The following is a 16,475-nucleotide window of genomic DNA, read 5'->3' on the forward strand; positions in this document are numbered from 1 at the left end:
TCGGTTCTGGTGAGGCGCCACTTTTGTACTTCGAATTAGCCCCCTTGTACCTCGCTGGGTGGGCTGGCCTTTTGGGCCATGCCAATAGCCCGGACACCTTCTCCGTGCTGAATATATATACTCTGCCCGAGTATTTTGTCTTCTTTCGTCTTCAGGGAGTCTCGGGACGCTACATATCACTCCAGTCTTCTGTGAGTAAATAACTGGTACTGTTTTTTGTGCTCATTTTGTCACTACTGCAGAGCGGATCTGAGTACCATGGGTGTCTACTCAGTTAAGATGTTAACATAGTAGCTACGCTTTAAGTCTTAAGAGTGGAGTTAAACAAACACGTTACAACTGTAATACTCATGCTGTTTTAATTTCCCTTTCTGAGGAGGGGCGGACATGCGAGTCAAACTCATGACTGAGGTGTCAACGTCCTGCAACTCTGACAGCTGTTCCGTGTTCACACCACCCTAAACTCTGTACCTGCCTACCCCATTTACTGATCCCAAGAAACATGTCAAAGCCAAAACAACTTGGGTGTTATAAGATTATGAGGACTAAAAAAGGAGATCTACGAGCCTCGTCCTACAAAACAGTGCATTAAGAATGCAAAATCACTTTTAGTATTTATGAGCTAGATAGGTACTAAAAATCAAGTTAAGTTGATAGCCAAGTGAATTTTTAATAATTCCGAATCACTTGTGGTCAGTGTTTTTAGATAATTACCACAATTTTCACAAAATTATGGCATGCAGTCAACGTCCCGTGTCTTTCTCCTGGATATAAGAAGTCAGATATTCTGCTGACGCACAGAAGAACCAAAGCTGTTGGTATTGCTTAAAAGCCAGGCCATTTAGCAAATACAGAGTCTGTGAAAGCCTAATGAGCCACGAAATTCATGGTCAAGAAGATACTAACCACCAAAATATTGCAGTCGAGCTCACTAAGTTTCATTATGTTCTTTTAAACCTCCGGTCCCCAACATTTGCTTGCTTTTATGCAAGTTTGTTGCTACATTTAATTTTTTGCCTAAATGCATTTGCTTTAGTCTTTTCTATTAACTATTTTTTACCCATTTCTTCCCTATTTCACCTTTTTCTCAAGGTCATGGGCTCACATTCTACTTAATGGTTTTGCCGATTTCAGCCTGGGTTTGGTTGGGTAATTATTCATGCCGTTCGCTTTAAGCTATGAATTTCACATATTTTCCTTCCCTCATTGTTTGATGTTTTGCATGTGGGAGTTCGCTATTATGTTTCCGCTCTCGGCTGGTCAGAACTCTGCATGCGTTTGCGTGTGAAAATGCACGATTGCCTATAGTTGCGGATTTCTTTTTAATCATTCTTTCGCACCTTTCATAAATTACAAAATGATCGTTGTTGCGCCATCTATCGACATCATGAATTGCGTTTTTTAGCTTGTTGACGAACAGGATGCATTTGTTATGCTCTAAATCAAATCCAGAGTTCAAGTCTTGTAAGTAGCCCCTGCACTTGCTTTTGAGCAACATTAAGTAACCATACCGCTCACTGATTCTCCTGTTATTCCTTTCTTAACAGAATTTGGAATTGGTTTTGCGCTTTGATCTTGGATTTTTTTGTCAATGTTGCACCATTTTAAGCGAAATCTCACTAACCCCATTTTTAAGTTTTGCCGCGCATAGATGACGTCCTAGCTTATAGTTTGTTCAGGCATAGCTTTTAATGCGGTTACTAAAAGGGGTGGTTTTACTTTTCCTTTCTACTACACCTTGCCTCCATTTTTTTTGGCTAAGGCAGCTGTTTACTAACAACATTCCTGTGAATATTCTTATCATCTGAGTTTTTTATTCGATGTGTAGCAGGTACCGCTAATCCAGCCTATCTTGCTTTCATAGGTGTCATTAGTTCTGATAATTAATGGATTTTTTTTAAACTCGAACACTTGAAATTCCTCGATGAGGTGGATCCTTAATTCTGTTATAATTTTCTTAAAATTTCTACAAAGCGTATAATGACATTGCATCAATGTTTTGAAATTGTCATCATATTATTTGGCTCTCGATGTATTTATTTTGCTGCTGAATCCTTTTTAGTTACTTTATTATGAGGTGTTGTCGGGTTTGAACGAAATTGGAATTGCAACGCTACGATTTATCCAAATATTAGCACTGGAATCCGTCTTTCTTTTGGTTGTCTTTTCACGGTTGTCATTATACCATTTGGCCAACCATAGTAATAACAGCGATCAATTTAGACAAAGAAAAGAATTTCCAGGCACGACTGGTATTTATCTGATTTTTTTTCGCTGAAATGCGGCTTTCTGACATTGCAGTTCTTTAAGTCTATAATGCGTGGTTTGTCTTAATTTCCCCAAAATTATTCCTTCTCATTCAGTAATAGTGATTTTTATCGCGCCTTCGCACTACTCGCGTTGTTTTTTTTTCCTGTTTGGACTCTTCGGATGTACCTATCTTGGTGTAGATTTGGATTTTATCGCTTCAACAATAAAGGAATTTTTGGTTGTTTCAATATTTGTTCTTGCTAAATAGCTATAAATTTCTTTGAACACTGGCAATACAGTAGTAACGTTAGATGAAGAAACAATGACCGGTTACATCGCTGTAGTTACGCAAAATTTGCAGAGGAGATGAATCGTAACTTCACCAATGCTATTAATTCTCTAAAGAAAATCAAGTTTTGACTACATTCGCCTTCCTGTTTACTTAACCGGTTATCAGGATTGGGCGCGATTGTAAGTTAAACACAAGTGCTCTTTTATATTTGCTATAGTCTTCTGTTTGTATAGTTTTTCTTTAACTGATTTTACCTTGCCTTACCAATTGCTCTTTGAACTACTCAATGATTAGTGACTAGGTAGTTGCATATTAGTCGTCCTTGAAGCTTACGCCCCCATCCTGAACCACAGTAGATGCGTCGATCCCTGGAGCTTGTCCGTCCCCTCGCCTACTACCACAATCGTATCCTCCATCGCTGTTTTGCCGAACAGAAGGCCTCGTCCACCGACCCCTTTGACGGCTACACACGCTCTTGCTACGTTAAACAAAAGTTCGTGGAGTTGCAGACCACTGCTGCCGATGGCAGCGTCAAAGTGCGCAAGGTGCCTACTGGCCTCATTGACAACTCAAACGAGTGGCTTGGCGATCAGATGGTGCGGACGCACTTGAAAATAACCCACGACTTCGACCTCACTATTCAGGGCTTTGCGGAGCGTGCGCGCAAACGTCTGCTAGCGAGAAATAAACAGAGACAGGTGTACGTTCCTCTGACAGGCTAGTGATGGGCTGACTGGAAGGGAATTTTCTACGCATCTGAGAGAACTGTGCCATGTTTTTCTTCTGACTGCAGACAAAAGTTTGAAATGCAGTTTATCTTTAAATAGTGAAACTGAAAGTCGCTATTTTCTCAGCAATGCGAATTCTGTAAACTTGGTGTCACAGTGCATTGCCTGTTTTGTGGTGTGCTCCGTTTACTTCCCCAAATTATTCGTGAACTGGTGAATAACTCGTTCAACAAATGGAATTAGATGCTCCTTGTCCTACCTTAAATGTGTGATACCAATGCGTAGTGATTGTTGGTCTCTTAAGTGGAACTCCACTTTATTGAATCCTCATTAAGTTATGAGGATTTAGATGCCCTACTCCTTTATGTTGAATAGCATCACAGATGGAATGATCCAACATCGGGGCAGCCTAGACCTGGCTGTCGCGCACATGGTCTGTAACCTCGGTGGTCGGGTGCAATTCGTCGGTGAACCGGCAGGCTGCTGGCACCAAAGCTACAACAGGGCCCCTCCCAACCTTCCTTCAACCTACTCAGAGGATCTTAAACTTGAGGTCATTGACTTATCCGGTACCGCAGTCATGTACGAGGGTCTGCAGATGCTTCGTGAGTTTCGAAAGACTTTCAGACTCTTTAATGCACTACTTGAAGTATATCGACAGGAGCTTGTGCTTGTCTCCTTTAGCTCGCTTGACGCACCTGAAGGTGTTACGGCTACGACGATGTCTCTATTTGAATGATCACTGTTTATCCCTGGTCGGACAGATTACCCAATCACCACTGGAGTATCTTGACATAAGCGAGTGTCCACGAATCTCCGCCAATGGAATCACCACCCTTACGGAGCTCAAGTAAGCTAATACTGTGACACTAAAGGGCGGTTTGCTTTCTGTTTGGCGTAATTAGTGTGAAGACTTAAACGTAGTTGTGTGAAATCAGCACCAATTTGTTGTCTATTTGGGTCATTAACAGGAGCCTTAGACGACTTTTGGTTCAAGGCAATCCAACCTTGAAGGATCGAGAGCTAGTGTGCCTGCTGTTGGAGGACTACCTGCCGAAAGTCTACATTGAGGGTGTGGATTACCTGGGCAACCTTCCAGAGGACGCTAGGCAGCGGGTGTTGGCTCTGGACCCGCCGGAAGAGCCACCACTTCTAACCGAGCACGTGAAAAATATCGAGAGGGAAGAAGAGGAGGACGCATTACGTGTCACTTCCAAGTGATCTGTTATCTAATGTAATGTATGTAGATAATACAATATACCTTCCACAAACTTGCCCTCTCGCGTGGAGCATCAGCAGGGAAGTGTTGCCTAGGTAATCGTAACCTTGGCCCATTTTGATTTATGGGCGACGAGACTGTCATATTTCACTTATCTTGCTACTAGAAGATGGATTTATATAACAAGGCGTAGTGGAATGAGGTTGATCTGGGTCTGTCGGCTGTCCTGACGTGTCTGATGGATAAGACTTCAGAAACCTTTTTAAATCTTCATAAATCTCATTTGTTGCCACACAGTAAAGACTCTCCGACGAATAATCATGTTGGACTGCTTCCTATAGCAATGTTTGCCTCATATTTATACTTATTTCAAAAATGTTTTAATCTATCACCATCGATGGCGCGCCTTTGAACGGTGGTCTCTAGGCTAGGGCAACCACCCGTAATCTAAGCTACTTTACCTGAATTCATCTTGGTAATTTGACTTCTACCCCAAATTTTAACCTTAATGAAGGTAGAGGATTTTGCCGGCAAAATTCTTGCTGTAAAAGAGGAGTTTTTGCGTATCGCCGAGTTGGTGCATGACGACGTTCAATCTGTTTCACAATTTTTCGATTCGTTTTTTGTTGAGTCTGTCCTATCACTTAATCCTCCTTCCGGTAGCAAACCCGATTTAACCGAGAAGACCGGGGAATCTTCAGCACACAGAAGTGAGCCCAATCGAGGCAAACCCATGTCAGAAATTGCGGATTCGGATCCCGTTGAAGACAATGAGGAGACTCTGGTTCAACTTATTAATGAGATGAGCGTAGATGAACTCAAATTCTTAAAGAACCAGCTCCTTTTAGAATTGGATTGGCTTGATCAAGCCATCACCAGCAGGAAGCAATTTCTTCGCTCTGTATTTAAGTAAATTTCGTACATTGCTTGTATCCTCATTTCCCGAATTCCAAGGGAGAAAGTTGCATTAATGAGTGTAGTAGGGTCTGCTCACTGAAGTTACATGTACACCTGTACCCTCACAGGCATTCCGAATTTTATGCCCCGCCCATCAGCGATGCCAATTAGCTAAAGCTACGTCTGGGGTGTCCCTTCTCCCGTATTGTGCAATCCCAATCCAGCTCGTCTTGCCGACTATTTTGCAGTTATCGGTAGGAGAGAGAACAGTCTCAAGCTCATGCGTACGTAAGGAGCGTGACTAATCTATGGCTGTGGTGACCGATTCCCATAATCCAGTGGGCAAATTGAATGCTCGAAAGAAACCGATGCGGGCTTTGCCTTGGTGGAACCATCGGGCAAAAAACCCGGAATCAAGACCCGGCGACCTTTCATCTCCCCCAATCTATCAACGTGCACCTGCTCTACCACCACAGCTCCAGCCGGCCCCAAGGAGGCAACCGAATTCCACACTATTCGCATTGAAACACTTTAGCAATCCCTAACCTTTTGTCCAATTCGGACCCAGACAAGCTAACTACCAAAAAATGACCGATTAACTTATTCTAATACAAACCTTCGAGACCATTGTTCACTCCGCAATCTATGCTGCCGATCCAGGATGACCACACAGCTTTCCGTCCCCAGGCCGGTCTTACAAAAATGAAAAGCCTACACGCAACCACCCAAAATTTCCTAGATAACGAAACTTAGACCATTAAATGGTAAACAATGAGACTGGGATCATAGTTTTCTGCTAATAACTTATAAAGGAATAACTTCTCAAATTCAAAGGTGGTGCAAGTACTAACTTCGTATATCTCAGGGAGCAGGAATGGATTTCCGAGTAATGGTTAGTGCTTTCAAGAATCATTGCAAACGGAGAGGCCTGAAGACAGTGGGTTTGGGTCGCTCAGTGTCCCAACCCAAATGGTACATTTAAAAAACTGGCGGTGGGGAATCCACCTTAAAAAATCCTAGTAAATACCACATTATTTGAGAAGGTGCTAGACTCAGGAAACGTGTGCTCTCAGGTGATTTCTGGTAAATAAACGCACTAGGCGCAGTTGGACCTTAGCGAATAAGCGATAGGGGGTAACAGGGATGCTGTACGCATTAGCTAGTAATAAAAAAACCAAGTAACCTCTCGGAATCGTAAGCAGTGAAGTTCAGTACCAGCACAGTGTATTGAAAAGGGGATTTACAACGACAAAATAGCGTCTATTTACGTACTGCCTCCTTCAATCTTGACTTCGGCACGAACCATTGGATCCAAGTCGCAGAGCGTCAATCGTTGAATAGTTTCAGATGTTGTGTAAATATCCAGAACACGTTTGTGAATGCGCATTTGGTAGCGATCCCACGTTTTAGAACCCTCACCACATGGAGTCTTACGGGTGGTAATTCTGAGAGTCTAAAACGAAATAGGGAAGGCAAATAACCCTACTTTAGTCGGAAGACGGACAGGTCCCTTGAGCTTAAGGTTCATATCCTCAACCCGCGCTTTTACATCTTCAGCAACCTTTTCCAAGGGCTTCACAGCCACGGATGTCAGAGTGATGCGAACCCAGTAACGCTGCGTATCCTGTAAGTCCTGCTTCTTTTCTGCCATCACACTTCAGACAAAGTAGCATAAAACTCACGTTTCGGACAAAAGTACCGCCGCAGACATTTCATCGCAAACAAAAATCAATGACAATAAATAATTGAGAAACACACCAATGATAGAGTGCACTAGCTTAAAAAAGCTTTGAATTTTTAAATAAAACGGATTTAGTAGATAGTGAGTCCTAAAGCACATACTACCAGATTAAAGGAGTAGGTTAAGAATGCACAATTTAAATTCGGATTAATCGGATTTGGCTAGATAAAGGTTATTTTGCGTTTTGGAGTGCAAACTAAAAGAGTGGTATGTGTAATATGTCTTATTAGTCTGCCCTGGAGGTTAGGTGGAGTGTGGAATGAGTATCACTTTTTTATAACAAATGCTCTTTGCATTCTGTTTGTAGCATTTCGTATGTCGTGATTAGCTTTTACTTGTTTTAACTAATGGCTGTAATTGCAGGAGTTGGCTCCTTTTCAAAGGTGTGCGAAATTTGAGAAATTGTACTTGAAGAAAATTTCTCCTTAACAAAAATGCAGCTGTCCCTGACGAACGATGATCTTGATGCGCAGTTCTTATATGGAAACTTACACAGAGGAAAATACCAAAGGCGGACAAAAAATAGGTCTTTATTGCCTCTTTCTTAAAACCTTTATGCTATTTTAGGATTTTCGTAAACAGGAGTCTTCGACTTGATAGGATTCGATTTTTTGGCTTTGATATGGACTATACCCTAGCTTGTAGGCTATCTACTACATTTATAACTTTAGCTTACAAATCCCCTCAATACGAGGAACTTGCCTTCAAGATATTGCGCGACAGATTAATTGAATTTGGTTATCCACAAGAACTGAGCCAGTTTGAATATGAACCATCATTTCCTGTTCGGTAAAGCGCCTTTTTTTGAATTTTACGTTTTTGATGCCTAGTGGTTTGTGGTTTGATCAACAATACGGAACACTGATGAAAATTGACCAATTCGGCAACATATTGATGTGTCTTGTCGGGTTCAAAGTGCTTTCTAGGTAAGACGTTTTTCTGTTTAATGCTTCTAGTGAACAGATTGGTGAATTATATCCAAACCGTTTTATAAAATATGAAAAGGATCGGATACGTGTGATGTCAACACTGTTCGATTTACCAGGTTGGTTAAACCTATGTTTTGCATTTTTTCCTAGAAATTTACCTACTGGCTTGTATAATTCATTACATGCACAGCAACGATGCGTACATCAAAGAACTAAATGGTGTAAAGTATCAGTCGCTCTACATATCCTACAAGTCAGTCCTGCAAGACGTGGAAGAAGCTATGTCTTGGATGCATATGGTATTAGCGAAATGCCACTCATTAATAATACGTTCTATGTTTTTTTACCTTATAATAGTGTTTTCAACTGCAAAATTGCGTTGTTTTTTTTTCTAGGGTGAGCTGAAAAAGCAGACGATGGCAAATATTGGGAAGTATATTGAACAGAATCCCAAATTACTTGTCCTGCTTGATAAGTTAGTAACTTTTGTCTTTTAAATGTATTTATTTTGTTGCATTTGACATCGATAATCAGGCTTGGTTTTATGCTACTGTTAAGCTTGTATACATATGTTATCACATATAATTGGCTTCAAAAGAAATCAGTGACCTTTCTTTTATAAAAGACATCAAAATACCAGCTTTGACGCAATCATTTTTCAACTTTTTGTACATATCCTAACGCATTGTGGTCAGTGCCTGGATTTTTTCTTTTAGTAGATATAAATGCTCTAGACTCCCTAATAGTTGGTTTCTAAAGTTTTTGATGTGTACATTTACTGTTTGGGTATCTCATTTCCATTCATGGTAGTCACATTGCGTTATTGTCGCGCTGAGAATGATTCCCAAAGCCGTCCAGATTTCACATTAATTTTTTATTTTATTCTGTCCATTTTTGACTTAAAACAAATATGTTGCCTAAGATTCAGACATCTTTTTTGCTTTATCGAAATAGTGCAGCGTACTTGCATCCTTAGTGGTGAACCTCGAAATGATAAGCCATTAGGACCACACATTTCAGAATATCTATCTTACTACAGACTTCGTACGGACAGGACAAATGTTTTTCTCCTAACAAACAGCGACTATGAATACTCGGATGTAGGTTAAATTTTTTTTGCGATTGGCTTAATTTTATGTGTATATTTTACGAATAAAATAATCTACATTCAGTTTATCACTATTAAGTTCTGGGGTACTAAACTGCATTCATAATTGTAAAGCCTAGATGAAACCCCTATTAACCCGCTTAAGAATTTTAAAAAACTCTTGCTTGAAACCTATGTTTTTTAATATTCTGCTTGTTACACAAACCACTTGGGTATTTATGTTAAAGTTCTTTTCATCAAAAAATAGTTAATGGCCTATCAAAAATAGTTATGCGTTCTTTGATGGAAAAACCAGAATTTTATTACCAAACTTGCTTTAATGTTGTAAAGTCATGCTTGTTAACACTTGGGATAGCCATCGTATTTGATCATTTCTTCGTCCTCTCTAGGCAGTTATGAAATACCTGTGCAATCTACCTGACAAAGATGTGAGTTGCAAATGTCATGAAAACTTTCATTTCTCACAAATTTTTTTATCAAATATACGACATAGACTATTCCTTAGGTCAATTGACTGGATTGTTCTCTGCAAGCACTTCATACATGGCTTGTAATCTTTCTCCATTGACAGCCAACTGCTTCCATCAAATTTCGGTAGAATATGAACTCGATTTAAAATTTATGAAGCTATTTCCGCTGTCGTAATTTAATTCCAGGGTTTCGGTTCTACATTCCAAAACACAGTTTTCTCATTCTCCGGGTAGCTGAATGCTTAAACAGTATCCTTAGGTTTGGCTAGACTTTTATTGCATTTGAATCGTTTGTCTACTTTTTCGGGATTAGTGAAGTAGAGTCTCTGTAAAATAGTTAATAAATGACCGTCCATACTCTATGGCTGCCGTATCAATTCAAAACCGCTGTATGTAGGCGGATTCCAGTACCCGAAAGTACCTGCAAAATTACTCATTTGGAGGTAAAAAGGAACCGAATTCATTTCCAATAATTTGCGCTTTTTGTTCTCCTCCGGAATTTTCCCTTAAAGTATTATCAAAAGTAGCAACTTTTCCGTGAAATCAGTACTACCGTTCCCTTTTGCGATTTTGAGGGTCAGTATCACCCATTTCTGGTAGCAAATAATGGTACAACAATATGATGCCAGCTTTCATTGCTTCGTTTTATCATCCACATCAAGTCTTTGCGTCCAGCTCAACCCCCTTCATGGTATCATCAGCCACGATACCCTCGAACCGAGGTATTTTTGCGCTGACAGACCGATTGGAAGCACCTATTTTTTCTCCGCAAAAAAATGCATTTGGGAAGTTGAACTCGTCGGCTATAAACGATTCTTCTTAAGTGCGCCCTCTAGGTCAAAAGAAACTAAAGGGTCTTTGATTAAAGCCAAATAAACACTGAAATACAAATTTTTAATGAATTGTCTCAACTAGTTGAGGGACAAAAGTTGTGGTAAAGTGGCGTCTTTTTCTTACAGGGCAATGTGCGCCATTGGACGAGCTACTTCGATTATATAGTTGTTGACGCAAAGAAGCCGGTCTTCTTCCAAGAGGGAACACTGATGCGAGCCGTCGATATGGTAACTTATTTACCTTGCTCTATCAATGGGCAGTCAGTTTTGTAATACCAGCGCCCAAAATAGCTACACTTCCCGATTTCTAATTTGTCAAATGGCCCAAAGTAATCTAAGGGGTAGCTCCACCAAGAAGCAACAAAAACCTCTGTCGGGAATACGTTATTTGCAAATATTTACTAAAATTTGTATAATTTGTTGGAATTATGTTAAAAATCTATGACTGCATGAACACATATTCCATATTATTTCATTTTTAGTTTTGAAGAATACAGTTTTCCATGCTTTTATAAAGGTTAGAAAAGAAAGTAGTTTCGGTGGAATTCTACTGCGGTGTAGAAGGGGAAGGAAGTAAGACGTTTATTCAAGCCATTTCTAGTCGTCTCATTCATTTTAATTTGACTGAGACAGTAATAGTTAGAAAGTGAATTGAAAGTCGCAAGCGTCAATGTGTGGTCACCTACACAAGAAGAACGCAAGTAGTCATTCCTGCTTTGAAATTCAGCGACCTCAATTCAAAAATTGGGTTGATTAAGCTAAAAGTTGCCTAAGTTTACTTCTGCACTACGTATGCGTTATCGTCAGATCAAAATGCTGAGGGGGCAAAACAATAGCGCCGCTTTTGGCATCACCCTTTGTAGTTTAGACGTAATCCCTTTTTTTAGAGTACTGGGCGATATAAAATGGGACAGATTGCAGGACCGCTTGAACGAAGCAAAATCTACGCTGGAGGTAAGAAAATAACGCGATAAGTCCGCAATTTCCAATACTCTTGACAAGAATACAACCCGTTTTGGCATTGTCTGAAATTTAGTCCTAGGTAGACATGTTAGGAGAGGATTCTCCCTTAATTCTAAATCCATTTGCAATAAATTTTAAAGACACAATTTAAAAGGTTCCTATTATTATATCCTTCTGCTTGGATAGTGTTGAATAAGCTGACGATGTCAGCAATCATGCAACCTTCCAATGATCTATTCGAGTTGGCGACCCTTTTGTGTGCCTTCCTTGACCACCAAATGTGTGGCCCTAAAATTTTCTTACCACAACATCTTTCAACCTCTTTTGCCGTCTGCTATCCTTTGTAGTTCTCAATCTTGGGGTGAAAAGCCAGTAGGAAAAAAGTCGGCTGGTATGATCCATAGCTTTTTAATTTTTCCGATGACCTGCACATAAATGTTCAGTGTTTTGTCCACTTATTAATCTATTGTTCAAGAACTGCGGAAATGCCATCATCCATAGACCGAGTCTATCCTGCACCTACTTGGGTGTTTCAAAGTTGACCCGTATTTATAGAACTAGGCTTAGAAGAGTCAAGAGTTGTTAATGTAGCGCCTCGAGTCTTCCCTGAAGACGAAAGAAGTCATTATACTAGGAGAGAGTACTCATTGCCGATATGAGGAGGGCTGGAGGGCTACTGATATGGCCCAGAGGCCATGCCGCCCGGCGGAAGTACGAGGACGGTGCCTTAAGTACCCGCGCGTCCAAAACAAAGGTTTCTTCAAAAAGGGGGGGGGGGAACTAAAACCGCTAATTTTGAATTTTGGCTATTTTCTCTACAGCTGTTGCCTGCCTCTTAACGTTAGAGCCAAAAATACCTTTGAGAACTAAGTATTTCACCAGTTACTCGGTGTTTGTTCCAAAGGTACTTAAAGTAGCACTAAAAACTGTTTTAAAATACGAGGCGGTCTTTTGACGAGAACGCTTTCAAAAACTGCACTCTTTAAAATAAGACGCAGGCGTATATATTTTGTGAGAAAACCATACTGATAGAACTTTCAGTTGGTTTATTTCCTATGAAAAATACTGTATTAAAGTCTATAAAACCAAATCAAAGCGGTATTAGTCGCTTGGAGAGAATTAAAAACTCCCTTTTATTCATCTAAGTTTACCATTTGTTGGAGTGATTATTAGATGTGATGTGCTCAATTTGCTACGAAGAGGATAGTCCCATCCCTAGTAGTCTCCTACTATCATGTCCACCCGTACGCATCATGACTAAACAACAGCGGCACTTTTTACCCTTTTTATTTGTGTCCAAGGTGGCTTTTATTTACCATTTGCAATACGTCTATCTGACGCTGGGTATCTGTTAAAGGGATTTACAAAACCCTCTTCTTCGAGTGTTTTTTTATCGTCAAAGTTTCTTTTACCTTTGTTGTCAGGGTATCAGAGGGGGCAGAGAAGGTGGTTTTGGGTGAGGACACTTTTCTTCTCTTTATCATTGATATCGTCTTTAGCTGAGTTTTTTTAATTTTACTACTAGAGCTTGGTAACTTAACTTCAATATTTACAAGTATCTTTATTATTTATTTTCTAAGGTAAAAGAGATCACCTTAACACAAGTAGAGGATATATGCGAGAGTTTGCATTGAGGAAAATTTATTGTAGCTACTTGTAGTGCCTTATAAGTAGCTGCAAGTGGTCTTCGCATGTTTCGTAGCTTACAAAAAAAGCAAGACAAAAACAATAAGTGTTAATGGGGGTTCTTTTTTTCGTTTCTATGCAACACGAAGTGTCTTAAAATCTGCTGCTATCTATTTATACATACGACAGGGAAAAAAAGAAGAGACCATTGAACAACTTTAAAAGCGCCCACGCGTCTTTTCATCCACTTTGCATTCATCCTATTCATGACGTCCTTATACGCAAAAATCAACGGATCTTGGATCAGTGTTGGCATGTGTGTTAGTGATGTCGACAATTATTTTCCTCCTGTTTCGCCCCCTCAAAACATCAGGAAAAAATCAAGTGGTGGACTCTATGAATGGTATATCTTAAGTGCCCGCTAGTGTGCATGTGTGTATGTAAAATGCATGAAAGACAAAAAAACCAAAATGAAAGTGCCCTTATTACGGCGTTGCAATGACAATAAAGCGTATTGTGACACTGATGACGCAAAGGTTTAAAAGGTGGAGGTTTCCAAGGAAGCACTCAACATTCGAATTATACAAGGCAGTCTTATCAAATTCACTTCATTCCGTCAGGCTACTCTAAAAGTAAACTACTTTGGCACTTTAAACTAGAAGAAATCACATGAAGGAAATGTGGTCAGTAATGTGAGACAACATACGCACTCTTAGGTAACTCAGTGACTTTCGTTATTTATTGGACAATTCACATTTTGCTGTTCCATAGAGATCCTTTCCTACTGTAGGAAATTTCCATCTTCAAGAATGCTTGTCAAGTTTGGAAAATTAATGAGTAACACCTTCTCTGGCAGTCGTTTAGACATCCACTTGAAGTGAAGCCTTTACAAGCTCAAAAATCCCCTTCACTTTTTCTGCAACCTCTACCTGGTATTCTTTCCAATCCTTGAATAGTTTCTCCAATTTATGTTGGGAGTGTTCCGCCTCTCTTACATCAGTAGGGCTATTTTGGAGTGTTTAAGGTCACTCGTGAGTAAATACAGGAGAGAGGACATCATCCTCATACAAGTGCTTTTTTTATTCCTCTAGCATTCCTTTTCAAAATAGCAGCGTAGCAGAATGCTTTTTCTGTTAATCCATAGGATTTGCAACGCCTATGATTGCCTCCAAGATCAGAGAGCTTTATTGACAAAACTAGCTAAATGGTTTATTCCGGTTAAATCGACTGCTACACCTTTAAAATAAGGTGTAAGAGTGAGAAAGCCCTTTCCAAATGTATATTAGTACAAAAGTGGAATCAGTTAAATAGTCTTACTTCCATTCCTGCAGTATTTTTATCAAAATAGGCTAACCCAGCTTTATTCTGCCCCCACCCCTCCCCCACAGGGTCCAGTGCCACCTTCACCCACCTCATCGGTGCCCAGGGGAAGGACGTCCTCTATACCGGTGATCACATTTTCGGTGACATTCTTAAGTCCAAGCGTCAGGTAGGCTGGAAGACCTTCCTCGTAGTGCCGGAGCTGCTGAACGAAATCTATGTGTGGAAGAAGAAGAACTCCCTCTTTGAACGTCTCAATGAATTGGACAATGAATTGGCCGATAAGTACAAGTATGGCCACCTCTGTACTTCGTAGATGAACTTATTACGTGAAGTGGGAGCCCATTCATAAGGATAATTCCACGAGCCTAAAAGCCATTCCAAACAGTCTTTTCATTTCCTTATCAAGCCCAACTGCTCCCTACCTAACAAGAAAAACCGCATTTTAACGCTGTGGTGATACGCATTTGAGTAGAGCAATCCACTTGGTAATTCGGATGATTTCTTTTTCCGTTCTTGGTTGTTTCCAATGTCCTAACTACCATCCACTTTGCTACTTTAACTGCTCACCGTGCTTTTACGGCTCGCATAGAAGGTTCATTTTGGAAATTAACGTCACCAGTTGAAGCAAAAGTTCCCACTTAAACTGTCGACAAGACGTGACAAATGTGGGCTGTATTGTGACAGACAAATCTGTGTTATCACAAAAGTGATTTGGAGGTGGACGAAATGGCGATGGAGATGACAGCAGAGGAGTCAACAGAGGCTGAAGCTAAAGACGCCCGTTCTCTCTCTCGCGGGACTGAGGGCCATCAGGCTGCACCTCACCCCCTTTGCCTGAGTGCAATCCTTCTGGAAAATACTTTTTGTCTTGCTCTGGTAGAAAGTAGAAAACATTTGCGCTTTATTCACTACCCATTGTTTAACTTGAACAGCGGTATGTGAGCTTGCAACAGGGTTGATTGTTTACGTGCTGGTGTACAAGCACAAGACAGTCTATAGGAGGACGGATTCCGGTCAAGTTATGCTCCACTCCCATGTCTTTTCAGGGATTTGAATATCGCCTCCAGCTCAAAACCGGATGTTTCACAGTTACATAAGGAAATCCGGGTAAGTCAGGCTTCATCTTCTCACCTCATCCTCAATCCGAATTCATTATCTAAATTCCCAAATTAACAGAGTAACTGCTTCATTTGCCCGCTATGGTAAGCGTATTTCAATCTTCTTGAAAGTAGTAATTAAATATTTTCGGTTCGACATTAATTTGTGGGGGCAAGTATTTGCACATTTTTCACCGCGCAAGCGGGTAGCTTTTTTAAGCATCCGAGGAATACAGAAAAAATTTGGTTTGCTCTATATGTTATTCAACTTTGGAAAAAAACGGAAAGAAATTAGTTTCTTTAACGAGATTTAAGGGAATTCCAGGCAGTGGTTGAATTTGCATAAAGTAATTGACAAATGCTATCTTAACTTTGAAAGTTGCATGTTCTCTAAGTAAAAATATGAGATGTGTTGAAATCTGGCGGTTTGCATAGTGGACTTTACACAGTATTCCATGCACAAAAAAGTGGGAGATTTTGAAACTCTTTGATGGTTATCTGAGCAGTTAAAAGTGCTTGTGAAATTGCCAAGTCGGAGCAAAATAATGACCTGTTGTTACCCATAAGGACCTGTCAAGTGCACGCAAATGAGTATATTTTTACCGGTACAGTGCTTTCTCCAATTGTCTGCCTCTTTTGAAGACTCCTGCGTGAAGTGTTGGTTGAGCCTGATGGCAATGAGTCAGGTTTGTCGGATTTACGAAATGAATTAGACTTGCGCCCAACGCTCTGGTTGGCAATTTCTCATCGCATTCCTTGTATGGCATTTGGAGGAGGTGTGGTGTGTGGTAGCAGAATGTACTGACAAGAAATGATTCCGAGAAATCACTTGATTCTGCTTGTGATGAATCACTCAGAGGCGTCACATTCACGAACACCTCCCCTCCTCCTCTCCTTTCCTTCCTTCCTTGTCAATAAGGCAGAGTCCCGTGTCGCTATTAGCGAAAGTGACTGGAGACTCAGGTGTCAAGACCTTCTGGTGGTCAGTGAAAGTGATAG

General features: G+C 40.4%; 3 protein-coding genes across 3 annotated transcripts; 2 read left to right on the top strand and 1 right to left on the bottom strand. All coding sequences in view use genetic code 11, as the record gives it.

Moving 5' to 3' along the window:
* Positions 1-985: 985 nt before the first annotated feature.
* On the top strand, positions 986-5,921 carry EGR_04972 (ATP synthase subunit s-like protein; the record flags this gene model as incomplete). Its single annotated transcript, XM_024494221.1, has 7 exons — positions 986-991; positions 2,899-3,242; positions 3,646-3,875; positions 3,955-4,120; positions 4,242-4,476; positions 5,004-5,398; positions 5,726-5,921. The coding sequence occupies 7 exons, from the start codon at positions 986-988 to the stop codon at positions 5,919-5,921; spliced, it is 1,572 nt and encodes a 523-aa protein (XP_024351315.1).
* Positions 5,922-6,650: 729 nt separating this feature from the next.
* Positions 6,651-7,097, bottom strand: EGR_04973 (40S ribosomal protein S20; the record flags this gene model as incomplete). Its single annotated transcript, XM_024494222.1, has 3 exons — positions 6,651-6,839; positions 6,873-7,041; positions 7,069-7,097. The coding sequence occupies 3 exons, from the start codon at positions 7,095-7,097 to the stop codon at positions 6,651-6,653; spliced, it is 387 nt and encodes a 128-aa protein (XP_024351316.1).
* A 464-nt stretch (positions 7,098-7,561) lies between these two features.
* On the top strand, positions 7,562-14,692 carry EGR_04974 (Cytosolic purine 5'-nucleotidase; the record flags this gene model as incomplete). The annotated part of the gene is made up of 11 exons (XM_024494223.1): positions 7,562-7,599; positions 7,695-7,916; positions 7,958-8,053; positions 8,084-8,172; positions 8,207-8,355; positions 8,452-8,531; positions 9,096-9,156; positions 9,554-9,592; positions 10,594-10,695; positions 11,355-11,421; positions 14,445-14,692. The coding sequence occupies 11 exons, from the start codon at positions 7,562-7,564 to the stop codon at positions 14,690-14,692; spliced, it is 1,191 nt and encodes a 396-aa protein (XP_024351317.1).
* Positions 14,693-16,475: the final 1,783 nt, after the last annotated feature.

This window comes from Echinococcus granulosus (genome assembly GCF_000524195.1).
Source record: "Echinococcus granulosus chromosome Unknown EG_S00034, whole genome shotgun sequence".
NCBI lineage: Eukaryota > Metazoa > Platyhelminthes > Cestoda > Cyclophyllidea > Taeniidae > Echinococcus > Echinococcus granulosus.